The sequence below is a fragment of the Theobroma cacao genome, chromosome 6, assembly GCF_000208745.1.
Source record: "Theobroma cacao cultivar B97-61/B2 chromosome 6, Criollo_cocoa_genome_V2, whole genome shotgun sequence".
NCBI lineage: Eukaryota > Viridiplantae > Streptophyta > Magnoliopsida > Malvales > Malvaceae > Theobroma > Theobroma cacao.
The window spans coordinates 8,312,271-8,329,222 of record NC_030855.1 but is presented as its reverse complement, the minus strand read 5'-3'; the positions used below and the strand labels follow the sequence as shown (position 1 = coordinate 8,329,222).

The 16,952-nt window shown below is 33.6% G+C and overlaps 2 protein-coding genes across 2 annotated transcripts; one reads left to right on the top strand and one right to left on the bottom strand.

The window, feature by feature from the left end:
* LOC18595739 (DNA replication complex GINS protein PSF1) lies at window positions 870-10,101 on the top strand. Its single transcript, XM_018123636.1, has 7 exons — window positions 870-997; window positions 1,175-1,295; window positions 6,258-6,325; window positions 8,761-8,874; window positions 8,982-9,150; window positions 9,494-9,643; window positions 9,735-10,101. Exons 2-7 carry the CDS (start codon window positions 1,221-1,223, stop codon window positions 9,759-9,761), a joined length of 603 nt encoding a protein of 200 aa, XP_017979125.1. The 5' UTR covers window positions 870-997; window positions 1,175-1,220; the 3' UTR covers window positions 9,762-10,101.
* LOC18595740 lies at window positions 10,233-16,542 on the bottom strand. The gene is made up of 4 exons (XM_018123635.1): window positions 16,338-16,542; window positions 15,761-15,910; window positions 14,493-15,589; window positions 10,233-12,564 (listed from the first exon to the last, which is right to left on the bottom strand). The coding sequence occupies exons 3-4, from the start codon at window positions 15,537-15,539 to the stop codon at window positions 10,459-10,461; spliced, it is 3,153 nt and encodes a 1,050-aa protein (XP_017979124.1). The 5' UTR covers window positions 15,540-15,589; window positions 15,761-15,910; window positions 16,338-16,542; the 3' UTR covers window positions 10,233-10,458.

Genomic DNA, 16,952 nt, shown 5'->3' with positions numbered 1-16,952 from the left:
CCTAAAAAAAAGTTCCTTAAGTATTCAGAAAAATCCAAATAAGTTTTTATTCTTTTTAAATTATTACACGTTTATTTTGAATTAAATATACTCTTATAAGTAATGTTGATTAACTGTTATACCGTACGATGTTGACATGATATATTGACATGTCATAATAAATAATGATGTTGTATGATGACATAGCGTCATGGTCCATATTAACCATTGTCAGATATTGTCCGCTTTAGCTCGTTAACTCCATGATTTTATTCCACAAAAAGAATTTTATAGGTTGAAAGTGATGTAAACTCTTAAATGCCTAGAATTATTTTAGTATATAGCTGATGTGAAATTTATGGTTCTACTCGCTAAAAGTATATCTCTTCGATGTAAGATTCACATGGTTTCACTCTATGACTGTGACACATAGTCATGTCATATTTTTCAAATTTCACGTCAACTTCAAATGGTATAAAAATGATAAGTAACATTTTAATTAATGAAAATTAATCAACTTTTAATTTTAAGGGTTTATTTGACTTAAAATAAAAATATAGAGACTTAACTAAATATAATAAAAAAATAAAAACTTATCTAAATTTTTTAAATAGTTCATAGACTTTTTAGATTCTTATGCTATTATTTTACTTTTTGTTATTTATCTTTAAACTTTTTATTGATTTTTTTGATATTTTTACTTTCTACTTTTCTTTCAAAAAGTAAAAAATACCAACCGGAATTTTAATTTTTTTCTTTAATTATGGTCTTTTTGTTTTAAAGTTATTCAGTGTACATGATGAGGCTAGTGATTCATTAATCAATAATTGGCCCAAAACATAATAAAGCCCAAAAAGCCCCAAAAACGAACAATTTGGTCATCTAGTGGCGCTAAATTTAAAAATTAAAAAAGTACCCGCCAAAACCTCCGCCATGCTATTAGATCCAAAGAATCTTGTTTTCTCTTCACTTTCCTTCACTTTCTCGCGCTTTCTTTTCTGCCAAACACCCAAAACAGGTACTTATGCTTGTTTTCTCTAAAAATCCACTTTTACTATTTCACGACTTTTTAACATCTCCTTTCTTCTTTCTCTATTTACACACTTCTTAAAGCGTAATCACTTGCATTTATGTATATTTTTTAAATTATGCAACGTGTTCGATGAAATGTCTCAAAAAATGTTGGATTTTGTAGGTAAAATTAGAGTTTAGGGGGTAGTGAAAGTGTTAATCTTTAGAAGATGCACGGGAGAAAGGCGTACGAGCTGGTAAAAGAGTTTGCCAGTGGTGAAAAAGGGCATCTCAAGATTTTCAACGTAAGGCTGCTCGCTTCTCGTTTTGTATTGAAGTTATTTCTGCTGCATTTATTTATTTATTTAAATGTTCAGAAATGAATGAACCTCGTTTCTACAATGTACTGAAAATTCGCTTGGTGGGTATGCTTCTTCTCTTTGAATTTGGGTGTGTATGCACAGTTTTTGCATAAACGTCAATAGGTTGTTTGTCTAAATATTTTTGAAGATTGACAGTTTACTTCTAAAGCATTAATGAGGATTTTGCAAGTGTTGGATCTGCAAGGCTATTAGTAATTCAGAATAGATGTTCTAAATTACTGCTGGTCCCATCTCTAAATTACTGCTGCATATCAAGAAAGTCCTCAGAGCTTGGAGCTTTTGTGCCTTCTCTTTGCCTTTGTTGATTTTTGGTTCTTTTTGTTTGGCTTCTCTTTTTTAAACTCCGGAAGCACAGAGAGGGAAGCCCTCCTGGGTTTTGAATTGGTTTTTGCTTTTGTGTCTGGAATATACCAGGACAATCCTACTTGGTTAGTTTTGTCGTTTTGGAATTGGTTTGTTTTGTTTGAGCAGTTTTATCTTTTGCAAGCTAAATTTAGAAAAGCTTGGCTTTTGTTTGTAAGGTTTATGATAAAGTTTTGGTTTTCGAAGGTTGAAGAAGGATCAAATGTGAACTTTTGGCTAGTTCTGTAAGTGGGTTTTGGTTGTAGAAGGTAGAAATCAAGGGAGAAGATGCTATAAGTGGTCTTCTGAGTAGTTTTTCAATTAGCAGTTTCTGAAAGTTGGGATTTTATTGTTGAGATGGTTTCGATGTATGGCCTTCTCAGGTGAACAATGAATTTTTGGCTAAAATTAATTAGCTTTTGGAGGTGGATTTCAGTTGCCAGAAGCTCATATTTGCCTGTGGAATTTAGAATCTTATACCCATATGTTGGGTTCCATTTGATACTTTTATGTAGAGGTGTTGGATAGAAGCTTGCTAATGTCACTGGATTGTTGCCCTTCTCACAGATCAGGCTGTATAACTAGGCAGAGAAATCTTTGTAAGAGAAGGTTGAATCCAGTTCTAGCTATGTCCCCATGCTCAGTGATCTTACACACTGATGAAAGTGGGAAATTTCCTGAATCTAGGAAAAGTTCAAGCTCAGGTACAGCTTCTTTAAGCAGCTCTGCTGGCCTTGCTTAGTCATCCAAATGCTGTCAAAATAATTGCAGGGGTATCTGTTGATTCTACTCTCAATTTCATCAGAAAACTAGTGTGTTGGAGTAAAGACAATGAAAGAATTTCATGCCTTTTTTTCTTTGCTCTGATCCACTGTTGAATAGGGAGCTTTCATCCCTGGAGAAGAATTTTTCTTCTCTGTGCTGTAGAAATGAACATTCACAATTCCATCATGCCCAGATTGTTGAAAATCTATGGATTACAATGGTTTTCCTTGAGAAATCAGGAGCTCACTGCATTGTTGTGCCTGTCATATTTTACACTCCTGGCATGATGAAGTGTTTAAGGGGTGTTCTGTTCCTTCCCTTCATATGGGTGAGTGTGTTGCCAAGGAGCTTAAGGAAGCCAAGTTGAAGCTGCTGGAAGCTGGGAGCACTTTGTGAATTGGGGTACTTGCCACAGATGTGACTTCCAAAGCAGGGTTTTATGAAAAGAAACTGCAGATTGAGGTAATCTCATTCTGCAAATTTTGGCTGAATTTTCCAAGTTGTTTTGGCCTGAAAATTAAGCTTAGTGAACACATTTAGGAAAAATATGTTGTTTCGTTTATGTTCTTTTCCTTTTTGAGAAAAATGATAGTGTACTAGGAGAGTTTGTATTCTAAGTAATAAGCTATTACATTAATCATTTAAAAGCAAAAGAAGGTATTTTAGACAGCTAAGAGTATTCTTCATGGTTGACCTTCATGTCTTTTAATGCTTTGGAAGGCATTAACTAAGGCTCCATCTGGTTGATGCTTTTGCTTTTTACTTTTTTTTTGGGCAACAAATGAATAGAAAGGAAAAAGTAAATAATAAAACATAACAGAAAACCAAAGACAAGAACAAAAAGTTAAAAAACATCAATCAAATGGACCTCAAATATTTAGGTAATACATGTGCTAACTAAAGGTTTCGAATTTTGAAGAAATGCAGATAAGAGTAGAACAACTAAAAGGTTTTAATAAAGACTAGCTTCATGTTTTGACATTGTTCATGGACTGCCTTTGACTGAGGCAAGTGGGTGGCAGTGAGTTGCCAAGTCTTATACAGCTCATATTATCTTTCATAGCTTCTAAGTTACCTCTCAGCTTTTTAGATAATATGTTTGGCATGAAAAGAGTGCATTCTATTTGATTATAAATCAGATTATGAAAAGGTCCAATGTCTCCATTGTTATCCTCTGTAACTTGTTCTCTCAATTGCTATGGAGATCTTCTATAGTGATAACTCGGTCATAAGTTCAAGTTCTTACTAAGAAAGATCATTATAGCTGGTATGAAAATTAAAAAAGAAAAGGGGTTGGGATGATGAATTAAAGATTTCATTGTTATGACTGAAATACAATTTATCTTTACAGCCTCTCCATCCTATTTAACTTGGCAATGTTACTGTACATATATTAGAAGATATGCAGACAAAAGTTTCCCAAATTTAATGGCATCTATGTTATTGACCTATAAGGTATTGTCCTTGTTGAAATGTCTTTTCTTTTTTGCCTATGGTTTGTTTTGTCTTAAATTCCTAATTTACTTCTTCTGGAGCTTTAAATTCCTTAAGATTTTTTTAACTGAAAAATATTAAACCCATATGATACTAGTTTCAGCACAATCCTGCTGGCTAACTGGAAACTTTGAGCACTTATTTATTACTTAAATACATGCATGTAGGGGTTTGATTTGATCTACTTTTCTTTTTTGTTTTCCTAATTAAGAACAAAAGGTTTTTTTTTTTTTTTGTTATTCTTTTTCCTTTTGATTCCTTGGAAGAATCTTTTCCAATGGGAACATTTATTGTACTAAAATAAATTTCAATTTCTGGGGTGTTGGGGGTTGGGTTTGCAAGATAATCTCTCCCCTGTTTTGTTCTGTGTTTCTTTGGTAGAAAATTTCATGAATTCTAGGGATTATCAAACAAGGGGTGGATCCCTTAACCAGGTTGCTCCCAGCTTATTTTGCTGATGCTTTTGCATGCATTAAGTTAAGGTGGTCAAGGTACAAGACCCTACTTCTTCATTGTATTAATTTCCTTTTAATTTAATCAAATTATTAGCATCTTAGAGATGTCCTTAAAGGCCCACTGGTTAGGAAGGGGGTTATGGTTAGGTTAATCCATGAAGTTATTGAAATCCCTCTTCTTTTCTTTTTCTTTCTGTCAAACATGAAGAAATTGGGAATTCATTTTTTTTTAACAAAGGAGTTGGTAGAACCCAACAAGTTTTGGCATAAAAACTCCAACCTCCAATCTTATCATTAATAAAAAAAGCAATTTATGTAGAAGTTCAATAAACTCATGAAATCTGAATGAGACATTACCATATCAAAGTGAAAAGTTAAACCACACTATAGTTTGTTCACATAGCATATCTTAAGGGGAAACAAGGTTTTTTAGGTTTATTTATTTTTTAATTTTTATGGCAGATATGCTCATAATCTATAGTGTTCTTAGGTGAAAATTATCAGTATATGTTTATAAGATATTGAGAGAGAAATGTAGTCAAGCATTTAGGACAAATGGATAAAAGCAGCAAGAATTTTAATTTCTAATGCTCTGTTTAAATATCACTTAATCTAGAATTATCTAGAATCAAGAAACGTAAGTATATGTGATTTGAACAAGACAATTATCTTCTCAAGCCTTGGATGTGCAATAGGTTAATGGAACTTGGAGTTAAACTGATTCTTACTGTTCCAAAGATATGTCAATTTATATACTAACTGGAAAGTTGAAATCAAATCCATCCCCTTTTTAACTTAGAATCTTACGAGTTTGAGATAATATTTGCATCTTTTTTTCTTTTTATATTCTAATAGCTATTATCACAATCATATGTGTTAATTAACTGGAAAAATATTTAAAATCATTTGCATAAATGAAATGTTTCAAAAAATGTTGGAGTTTGAAGGCAAAATTAGAGTTGAAGGGGGGTACTGAAAGTTTTAGTCTTTAGAAGATGCACGGGAGAGAGTCATAGGAGCTGGTGAAAGAGTTTGCTAGTGATGAAAAAGGGCATCTCAAGATTGTCAGTGTAAGGCTGCTTGTTTGCTCGCTTTGTATTGTAATTATTTCTGTTGCATATATATTTAAATGTTTCAGAATCGAATGATCCTAGTTGTTACAATATATTGAAAATTTGCTTGGTGGGTATGGTGCTTGTCTTTGAATTTGGGTTTGTATGCACAATTTTTGCATGAAAGTAAACAGCTTATTTGTCTATATATATCTCAAGATTGATGGTTTATTCTTACTGTAATATTACCTCTGTTAGATTGATGAGGATTTTGCATGTGTTGGATGTGCAAGGCTATTAGTAATTTAGAATAGATGTCCTTTGTATTTCTGTATAATTGTAGATTCTTTCCAAGCAGAAACTCACACAGAGATGTATATGTGGATACATTTTGCCTAATGACATTATCATCATGCTTTTGCATGCCACTGACTGGCTACCAGCATAAAGGCCTCAAATTTTGATATGCTTCCTTTTTGCTATGCCAAATGTTGAGAGACTACTTGTTTTCATCATTGTTCATGGAGATCTTTAGATGAGTACTCATTTTATCGAATGCATCTTAACCATTTTCTTTCTTTCTTTTGTTTTTTTGTGATCTGCCTAACCCTCAACCTCCAGGTTATTATTCTTTGAGCCCTGCCTTGTTATACTTGCTATTCTTAAGCCCTTCAGTTAGAAGTTTTATTTATTAAATTTCATAATATATGCTGTCAAAACTGTGCTTAAGTGAATTTGTACGGGTTTAAATTGTTGTATGTTATGTGATCTTGTAGAATGAGCTGTTTGAACGAGTAATTGAACAATGCAATGAACATCACAATGCACTTCAGTCATTAATACGGTAATTCCTTGTTGCTATTTTCTTCTTTAGCTGTTTTTTTCACTAGTTTTGTTTCACATACGTTTTATGTTGATTTAATTTTTAAATGTTATAATTATAATATCAAACATAATCAGTGTGTAAATCATGATTTGATCAATTTCAATTAGTTAACATTTTAAAAATAATGACATGAAATATATGTAAGTAAAAAATGTATTTTAGGAAAAATATTAAAATTATATAAATTTTATATCTAAAATAGAAAACAATATAGTATAACTAATAAAGATTTAATAAATAAATTTAGAGATCATAAAATTAAAAAACAGAAAACACATGAATTTGGACATATACTTTTTCAGCGATCAATCACTCCTTGTTAGTTATATATATAGAAAATGATATAAGTCAAATTTTAAACATTTGTTAAGACACACTATCTATTAATTATATGAAAGTTATATAGTGATTTATTCACTATGTAAATAATAATAGAGTAAAAATTAACTAATTATAATTAATGACAAAAGGGCATATAATTTTATAATTAGTGATAAATCACTTATAACTAAAAAAAAAGTAATAGGTCATAATTTTCTTAGCACAAATCAATCCAAATTACTTATAAATATAATTAAATTCAATTAGTTATAAGTGAGGTATGTGTTCTTTAATTAACATTTGGTTGACTAATAAGTTGAGATTATTAAAAAAATTATTTTATTTGTTGGACCAACTTATTAAAATCTTAAATTATCATGTTAAAGCTCATTATTTTTTTTAATTTACTATCATCCCTCTCGTAAGCAATAGGAAAAGCAAAAAAAAAAAAAATTGTGTCATACATATAAATTTTAAACCACTCATAAATAAATATAAGTTGATCATTGAGTAACTTGTGGAGGTATTACTTCATAATTATATAACTAATTTTAGGAAAAAATTATTAATATTCATTAAATTATAATTTAACTTTTATAAGTATATATATGAAGTAATTTTGATTGATTAGGAAGACAAATCACAACATATGATAACTTTTTTGTTGATTATCATTAGATTATAATTGATCTGTTTTAGTAAAAAGTTGATTGCCTATAACCTCATTATTTTTTTTAATCTATTATTACCTTGATTATTTTATAATATGCATAATACTGAAATGCATATTCTATTAATTCTATAAAATTCTCATTCATTTCATTAAATGACTTTCTAAATATTATGTTTCCTTATTTTGTTAAATTATTTTGAAAAATTTACATCATACTTAATTATTAAGCTATTAAAAATTTATTGGTTATTTTTGTATTTTATAAGACCTAAAATAAATTTAAATTATTATGATAAGAGATAAAATAAATCATATCATTTATCAAATAGTTAATTTAATACATTGTTCAAACACAAATACTTAAAATCAGTTTACATTCAAGCTTCCTAAGCTAATCATCTGTATAGGTAAAAGGATCATCTATTAATTAAGAAAAACCTTTCTATATTTGTAGCTATCATGTATATTGTTTTAGTCAGACAAAATAATTGAAACTCACTAGCTATATAAATCTCAGTTTTTTATGACTAATACTATTTGACTTTATAATTTTATCGATTATTATTTGTCTTTCTTGATGTGACAAAATTTCATTGAATAATCTAAGGATGAGATCTATCAATTTATGGCAGATCAACTTATCATAAATATAATATTTAATTTAAACTGATGAATTTCTGTAATAAAGGAGGAAAAATGGTGTAGGATAAAGAAACATTTTTCACTGCTCAAACTTTTTTGATGATTCAATGGAATATAAATTTTATTTTTTCAGTATAGCTAAATTTAAATTTTATGAAGTACAACACATTTAATAAAAGAGTTTAAGGTTAATAAAAAATTAATGAATATTATTTTAATAAGAAAATTATTAATTAAAAAAATTTACTTTAATAAGAATATATATAATGATTTGCCTTTCCTTATTCCCCTCATCTTGGAACTACATCGACCTGCTAAGATTAGGTGGTGCTACCTCTGTCATTTCTTTAGTCAATGGATCCGCATCAAACTTTCCCTTTATGTTCCAAGTTTTGTTCTACGAGCTCCTAGAGATTCATTCTGTATGTTGTGGAAAATTCTTGAAATCAGCTGCATGTCAAATTTTGACAATTGTTGGTAAAGTTAGACCTTTAAAGCTGCAATATTGTGACCTTGAATTTTACCTCAATTCTCAAATATATGGGTGCTATTGCAGTAGGCTGTGTGTATGAACTTGCAATGGAGCTTGAGGTTGAAAAATGACTAATGAAATATTCTCTCCAAAGATTTTCGCTACCCAATCTATGATGTACTCTTGGGAATGCCTCTTTATATAATTTTTTTCATTTTAGGATCAAAGTTTAGTTGCATGTTTATCAAGTCTGCCCCATCATCAACATGATTTATGTTACAACAGGAAAATGCAAGAGGAGGGACTGGAAGTTCAAACAGCTAGAACTGCAGACCACTATGGAGCACTCATCCACCACCTTTCTTTAATTCGCAACAAGCGTTGCCTAATGGCATATGTGTAAGTATCTCATACTTTGTGTTGTCATTTCCTAGTGAAACTGCTTCTTGCTAGTTTGCTTGTTACTCGATGTGGCTTATTATCATCACCTGCTAGTTTTTGTACAGGTACAACCGAGCAGAAATTATACGAGATTTGGCATGGAAGGTAGGGTTGCTTCATGAACTTCCACATGAAATTCAAGAGAAGTTCAGTGACTCAGAGGAGCAATATTTCAAAGATCATTCTAAATCTTTGAAATTATACATGTCACAACTGAGCCTTGATGTGAATGTGGTAATGTCTCTCTCCCTCTTCTCATATGAATTAAACATTTTATTAGTGAACTTACAACTCTAGGATTATCTCAATCTAAACCTTCTACGATTGAAAATTTAAAATGGAGGCCTTTAAGAAAATTATGATTCAGTTGTTGGTGTTACAGAAAACTGAATGAAAAGTGTTTAAAAGATACTATGCCAATAATGAAAACAGGCTAATAAAAAAAAAAACTGTATTCAAGCAAATAATAAACCAAAAACTGGCGGTCTTCTAATATGCAGATTTTGTTTCTATCTCATAAAGCATTACATAGCATCTGTCAACTAGATTGCAATGGCTAAAGTTCTTGGTTTGTCAGGATATGGTGCCTCCGAAAGATCCCTACATCAAAGTAAGAGTCCTCGAAGATTTGGGTAGCGGAATAATTCTCAGCGATAAATCTGCCAATTTTGCTCGCCACTCAATGCACTTTCTCAAACGAACTGATGCTGAGCAATACATTGCACGGGTGGGTTGCTCTTTCCGGTTAGTTAGCTCTAATTGTCTCATGAGATGCTGAATCCTTACTGAACTTTTCATTATTTTCCTTGTATCAATAGGGCTTAATGGAGGAGCTGACAAGCTAAACCTGAAAAGGGTCTTTCTATGATGCCTTCTCCCTCTTCTTTAGGATAAAGATGTTTCATACTGATATGTATTTAGTAGCAGTTACAGTAGCCTAATACCAGACCTGTTTGCTCATTCACTCTTAAGTGCATTCAGGGCTGGGCAAAGACAGATGTAACTTGAACAAGAAAAAAGAGAAAATTAAGATAAAGAAATAAGCTAAATTATTCCATTTTTGTTTTTTTAGATATTGATGAAATGATCTAATTTGTTTGGCATTTGGTGGCATCAATATCATGGATGATAGTGCCTGTTTCAACTCCATAAAGGTAAAACTTTAAATGAGGTGGAGTTGGCTATATCAATGCTTTCCTCCATATTAGCTGATCTAGGGTTATGCTCAATAGCATGTGTGATAGTTTTGTGTAAAAGTTGTCATTTGCTGAGCTGATTGTACAAGTGAGTAGTAAGAAAGATCAACATTGCCAGTATGCATGGGGATCTCAATGGAAGTTCTCATTAATTCTGCAATATTTAGCAGACAAGAAACTGCATTTGAAGGTTTCAAATCTCTTGTCAAAAAGAAAAGAACGTTCCCATATATTACGTATGAAAAATTGAGAAAAGCACTATATTTTTTCTTTGAACAATGAATCTGAATGCTGCAGCAATAAGGCCATGCCTTAAAAGCCAGACAGAGCCAGTACAATTCTCTTTTCAGGTCTTAGATAACTTTCTATTTCTACCACTGCCACTACTACTTGCAGCCCTTGACCCTCCAGAGAGGAAAGCATCTAAAGCTGCTAAAGTCCGAGCTTCAAATTTGTGGCCTTTCAAGGAGGTCCTCACCCTTCTAACCACCTGTTGCTTCATCACCTTTCGCTCTGCCACTGACAGATGCTTACACTTATCCATTCCCTTCAGAAATCCAACCAAATTTTCGCCAGAGCCCCCACCACTTTTCTCTAACTTAGTGAGTTTCTCCACAACTTGCAAAGACAGCATCTGCTCTAAGCAGTTTTTATTTCCCACCTCAACAATATCCAAAATAAAGTGCACATTCACTTCCCGAGTCTTCAAAGATTTGCTCTCAAGTGCGTGAGCTATAGGCCGTATTAGACCCATTAGGAAGATCTTCTTCAATACAAGAACCCCACCATTGCCAAAAAGCATTTGATGCAGAGCCGTATAGGCCGAATCCTGCAACTCTGCAATGTGGCACTGCATCATCTTTACCAGCTCAGAAATAACATCATACTCTAGGAACTTCTTAATGCAGGGTTCTCCACCAGAGTAAGCTAGCTTCATGAGTAAAAAGGCAGATTCAGATCTCACAGGATTATGTTCTGTGTGTCCAGATTGCAGAAGTTCTGATAACCTTCTAATAAGGGGACTTTGTAGAATCATTTCTCTGAAACTTGGGTCTCCAGCTTTTTCAATTATTGGTATGAGATCTTGCATTGCCTCCAATACCTGTTTGTTGTCATAGTCTAGCACCTTGTGAATGAGGTTTTCAAAAGTTTGTGGCTTTGGTGAAAGGGGAATGTTCCGGTCTGACATAACAAACCTTTCCAGACGTAGTCTCACTTGCCATGGCAAGAGGTCCAGATTTGCAGGTCGAAGAGAACTATTTGAAGAAGGGCCTGCCAACTCATAAAATGCCTTCAAAGTGACAACGGCATGGTGTTGCACTATTTCAGATCCACTCTCAATAAGTTTGATAAGATTCTTCTCAATCTCAAAAGCAAACATTCTCTCAACTGCTTTTGACTTTCCAGCTATGGTCAATGACATCAATATTGTAAACATGCTCTCATGCCATTCCTTGGCATCAGGAGAGAGCAAGTATGCGAGCTGGTTAAAGGGGATACTCTGAAGCACCTTATCAACAATCTCTGGGCTTCCAAATTCTGCAAGCTTGGCAAGGATGGTTAAAATGTTTGTTTGGATTTCAGGATCCTCACAACTTTCTAATATACTTGCCAACTTGTCAACTGTACTGGCAGTTTCAAGGGATGGAAAATAGTTGCAGTAATCAGTCTTACTAAATATATTTATGATGGCTTCTGCAGACACTGCAATCAAACTCTGTGAATTAGTTGAGATGATATCTGCAATCCTGGGTCCCAAAATCCAACTAAAGCTCGCCCTGCTTGCTTCAAGTTCAGAAATGGTGTTGCTTGCCATTAGAGCCTCAATAATGGATTCTAAGGTGATAACCGCTTGTTTTTCTTCTAAAATTTCGAAGAAAAGCTTCATCCTCTGTTCAACAATCTTTTTGACATTCTCTTTCCCAAAAATAAAGAGCCAAGGGCAAATAAATGCAGCTTTTTCAGGTGTAGATCCATGTAGTAGCATCTCAATTGAATCAGTAGTCTTGCTATCAAGGTACAACGAAACCATGTCATGTACTTGGTACAAGGGATCCATGTCTTCTTTCATCAATAAAGACCCTTCAACAAGCTTGCAGACAATGAGAGAAAACAAGCTCTCCTGCCCAAGAAATGACCATACAGCCTCTACACAAGCTTCTGGTACAGGTCCTGCCCATGAAAGAGCAGCAAGAGCAATGAAGAGCCTCTTTGAGTCTACAGGCATTGCTTCTAGACTGAACTCAAACGAACCGAAAATGGTTAACGTGTCCTCAGCATCTTTCTCATTCACATATGAGACAGGACCTGGTGCACATGTAGCAAATGTTGATAGATTGGTTATAGCCTTCTCCCATTTCTCAACTCTTACTTCTTTCCTGAGAGCCTTTCCCATAACAGCAACAGTTAGAGGGTGGTGGCCACATCGTTCAAGTAAGCTCTCTGCTATGATCTATTAGGATAGGATAAACTCAGAACAGTAAATGAAGTTTTCATTGAATATAAAAATTAAAATAAAATGCAATTAAAAACCAAGAGTAAATACTGATCGTTAATTATTATGTAATACGCTACATTTTAGCATTTTGGATGAATCTTAACTTAAGTTCATTATGCTTTTGAGAGGTTAGCAATTTATAGAGTTCTCAACTTAAGTTCACATTGAACTCTGGTTACCTAAAAATGATCATGAAAATTTACATAAGTTACCAAAAAACCTTAATTTCTGTCTAAGTCAGATCTTTGAGAATGTCTGAAAATTTGCATATATAGTATCTAAGGTATTTGTCAACTTTAAAGTTGTTTCAGACAGCTTTGTAGAAGGTTTCATGAGGCATAGAGATACTCACACCCCCCTCACAAAAAAGAATTCACATTGAGCAACGCATAACCATGCCTATCGGTTCAGACAATATTAGGCAATCAAAGCTCCCTAAGCAAACTATTTCAAAGCAGCCAGATTGTATCAGAAGGTGGGCAAAGGTTAAGTAGGTTTGCGCAGCCACCTATTGCTTAGAGCAAGAATATATTTGGTACTCATAATATGCAATGAAAAGTGATGTAAATCGAGCATTTAATCTCTTCAAAATAAGGATAGTGCAGATACTATGGAGAATGGTGCAATTAAATCTCAAGGGTAACATACCCTTATTCTATGGTGATCATGTATAGTTAATACAGTTCTTAAATGAAGCTCCTGACAAAGGTAGTAAAGAGCATACAAGTGAGAACTAATTCTGAGAAAAAATAAGAACAAGATATGAGGATTTACAGAACTATTTTGGTTTAGTTTCTATATCCAAATCTTTGATGTGTGAAAGCAAAGAATCAGTCAAGAATGAGTGATCTATAACAAGGAAAAGCGATAGATAAAAGAATTTTAGGGTAAGATCCAGAGATAGGCAGAAGCAATTAGGGAGAAACAGAGGAAATAGGGAGAGAAAGGGAAGAACTAGGAAGAGAAAACTAGAAAGAATCAATAGGGGTGGGGGTGGGTGGAGAAATCCTCACTATTCAAATATACAGAATATATCAATAATTCATAAATTCAAGCCTACCTGAAACTTTAATAACATAAGTATTAATAAATAAACCTAATCCTGAATAAAATTAAAAATACCAAACATAACCCTTAAACTCTAATACCAAGAAAAAAGAGTAAAATACTAATTAGTATAAATAACCTAAATAATCCAAAATAGCCTAAATATATGTAAAGATTACAATCAAACCTATAAAATATAAAATAAAGTCTTGGATACCTTAATCCCTCAACTAGCATATTTTCATCCTCCATCAAATAAGTTCCGTAATTAATCTAGGAAGGAACCTAAAGAAAAAAGACTTCTTTTCTCAAAATGAGTAAACAAGACCTAGATGACAACTTTAAGTTTAGAAGAATGTAGAACAGCGATAGTGTCATTTAACATCCAGGGGTGTCCACACACAAAAGGAATATGACTTGCAGGGGATAAACCAGGGTAAAACTTGTAGCCAGTTCTGCTGCTATTTTGGGTTTCAAATAGCAAATGAGAGGCTATGCCATCTCATTGAACAAACCTCCACAACTTCTATTCATTAATGAATCCCAACTCCACACAGGGCATACACAATTACTGATAAAGACCAAGACCATGGATGATGCTTTTGGAGTGACATGTTACTCATTTACTACATAAATGGCATACATATGGGTGGATGGACATCCTATAGGACCTAAACCAGATTTTCTTATAGATATATCCACGCTAAAACAGTTCATCATGTGTGTGTTACCATGAATTAACAAAATAAATGCTGGGATTGAGGAAAATTTCACCAAACAATTTATCAGAGCCTATACGTGAACTAAGCCATTCTACAAAAAGAAAGGGTACGTACCGGAAGCTCTTCTTTGCTAAGGAGGCTATGGTAGAGAAGGATTTCCTTGCTTATCTCTCTTATTTCATCCTTGCTTAGCTCTACCTTTTCAGCTTCTGTAATTTCATAGACAGCTTCATTTCTTGTTGTTACTAAGTACTTACAATCATTATCATACAGTTTAGCAAACCACTGAACTATGTCCTGCTCCCATACATCATCTAGAAGGATTAAAATGCTTTTTCCATATAAGGCTTCTTGAAGCAAGCAACAAACATAATCAAGATCTCCACTATTCTCCTCCTTAATCTTTTTCCAAAATCCAATCTGCACCAAGAATTTGCTAATTTTCCTTGCCAAACGCTTCTGATATTCAACCTTACTGCCATTGCAAGCGGCTCGACTACACCATTGCCCAAATCCAAGTTCAACTGCTCCACCCACAAATTTTTTTGGTGGATCAGAAGCTACTTGACGAGCTAAACAGGACTTTCCAATACCAGATAAACCCACAATTAGAATGACTCGATGAGAATCGCCCCGTTCAAGTAAATCCCTCACAAAGTTGCATTTACTAGAAATCGGGTGGCCTTGATCAGCCTTTATTTTCAATCGAACTGGGATGTCTTGTGCTGTTGATTCTATTACCTTCTCAACATTTTGGGCCAACATTTGAGTTTCAAGCCACCAATTTAAATCATCTTTAATTGAATATGTCAGTTTTCCAAGTGGATCTCCAGCCATGGAGTTCCAAAATACATTAGCAATGTTCTTAATTTTACTTTTTGATACAATTGTTCTCGCCTTCCTGATATTTGGGCGCAGCCTTTCAATCAGGGAATGCAAACTTTGAATTTGATAATCTAACTGGGCATTATGAAGCTTGGAGGAATGTTTTTGCCTAATTCGTTGTGTCAAATTCTCAAGATCACACACAAATTCTTCTAGGCTTCGGATTTTCTTTGGAGCTTCATCAAGATTTCTAGAGGCTTGTTCTAATGCACCAACAGCCCCCATCATACTGGATATTATCTGTGTTGCAGAAGCAACAGCTTGAAACGCATCCATCAGTACTTGAAACAGCAGACCAGTTGTATTTCCAAAATTTCAGCAGGATGCTAATTATGATAAAACAAATGATCTAAGTAACTCCAAAAGATTACATGATATCTAGTTAATCCACAGTCAAAGCAAATATCAGAGATCTCCTTCACCATAATTTCTGACAGTCAGAACATTTGCCTACCAAACATTCAAGTGAAAATGTACAAAAGGGCCTGTGAACTCACCAGTAACTTAGTGTGGAACCAGCCATTTTGATACTCTGATTTTGCTCAGATAGAAAACAAAAATAGGGCCTGAATGAGTCCTCCACAGTGCCCCATAAACTATTTTGAGGAAACCTCATTAGCTCCATTTTGGTCTCAAACAACTCAATCCTACAAGGAACAAAAAGATCAGCAAAAATTATGGAAAAACAATGTAAATAAAAGTTCCCCAAAGCTCTGCTGCCTGACACAGAATGCTGGACCCAGATTATGAATCGAAATAGCTATAAACATGCACAACATATACTTTGCAGTTTGCCCAGAAAATCAATAAAAAAATAATAAGAAAGGAAAACCCTAAATAACCCAAATGGTTTGAGACCAACAACACTCATAATCAGCAGGGGAAAAACCAAGTTTCTATACAATGAGTTGTATCCATTAATCCGCCAAGTTATCAATGATAAACAACACCCAGTTGTTAAAAACAACCCAAAGTCCAAGCCCAGTTCTTAATACTCCATTAAAAATTCCCAGAGCAAAGCAACTCTAACATGCAAGCAAACATCTTAAGAATTGTGGCATAGATGCAGCATACCTTGGATGAGTTGAAGAGAACATTCGAATTAAACAAGAATGAAGAGTTTCCCCTGACGCCTTTTGAAACGTCAATTTTTGACAAAGACAAAGAGGAATTTAACTGTTTCGTTTCGTTTACTATCAAAATGGGTAGTGGAAATCATTGAAAGATGACGATGAAACGAGCAAAAACTAGGGAGCAACGTTGTCGCAAGGCAACTGCATGTAGCTTAAATGTGAAGCTTTGAACTGGTGCGCAATGACAGACCAATAACATTACGGCTTTGCACGTGTAAGTAAGAGGGAACGCTCGCATCCTTATCCTTCATCCAGCTATTTCTCGAGGGTCACTGGGTATTTGTCACCTACAAGGTCAAACATCATTTGGTCATGGACAAATTCTGATGTTGTCTACTTCAATATTGGTCAATAAGAGCAGACAAGATTGACTGCAAATTAAAAAATAAAATAAAATTCAAGCATAACTAAATAGAGGGAATTCTTTTAGAACAAATTCTCCTCACTAATGAATTTTGCTACTAACTAAATGATTAAATATAAGGTTGTGTAAATAGTTGGTTCGGTATTACAAATTTTAAAACAAATAAAATTAAAACAAATCGAATATCTAAGG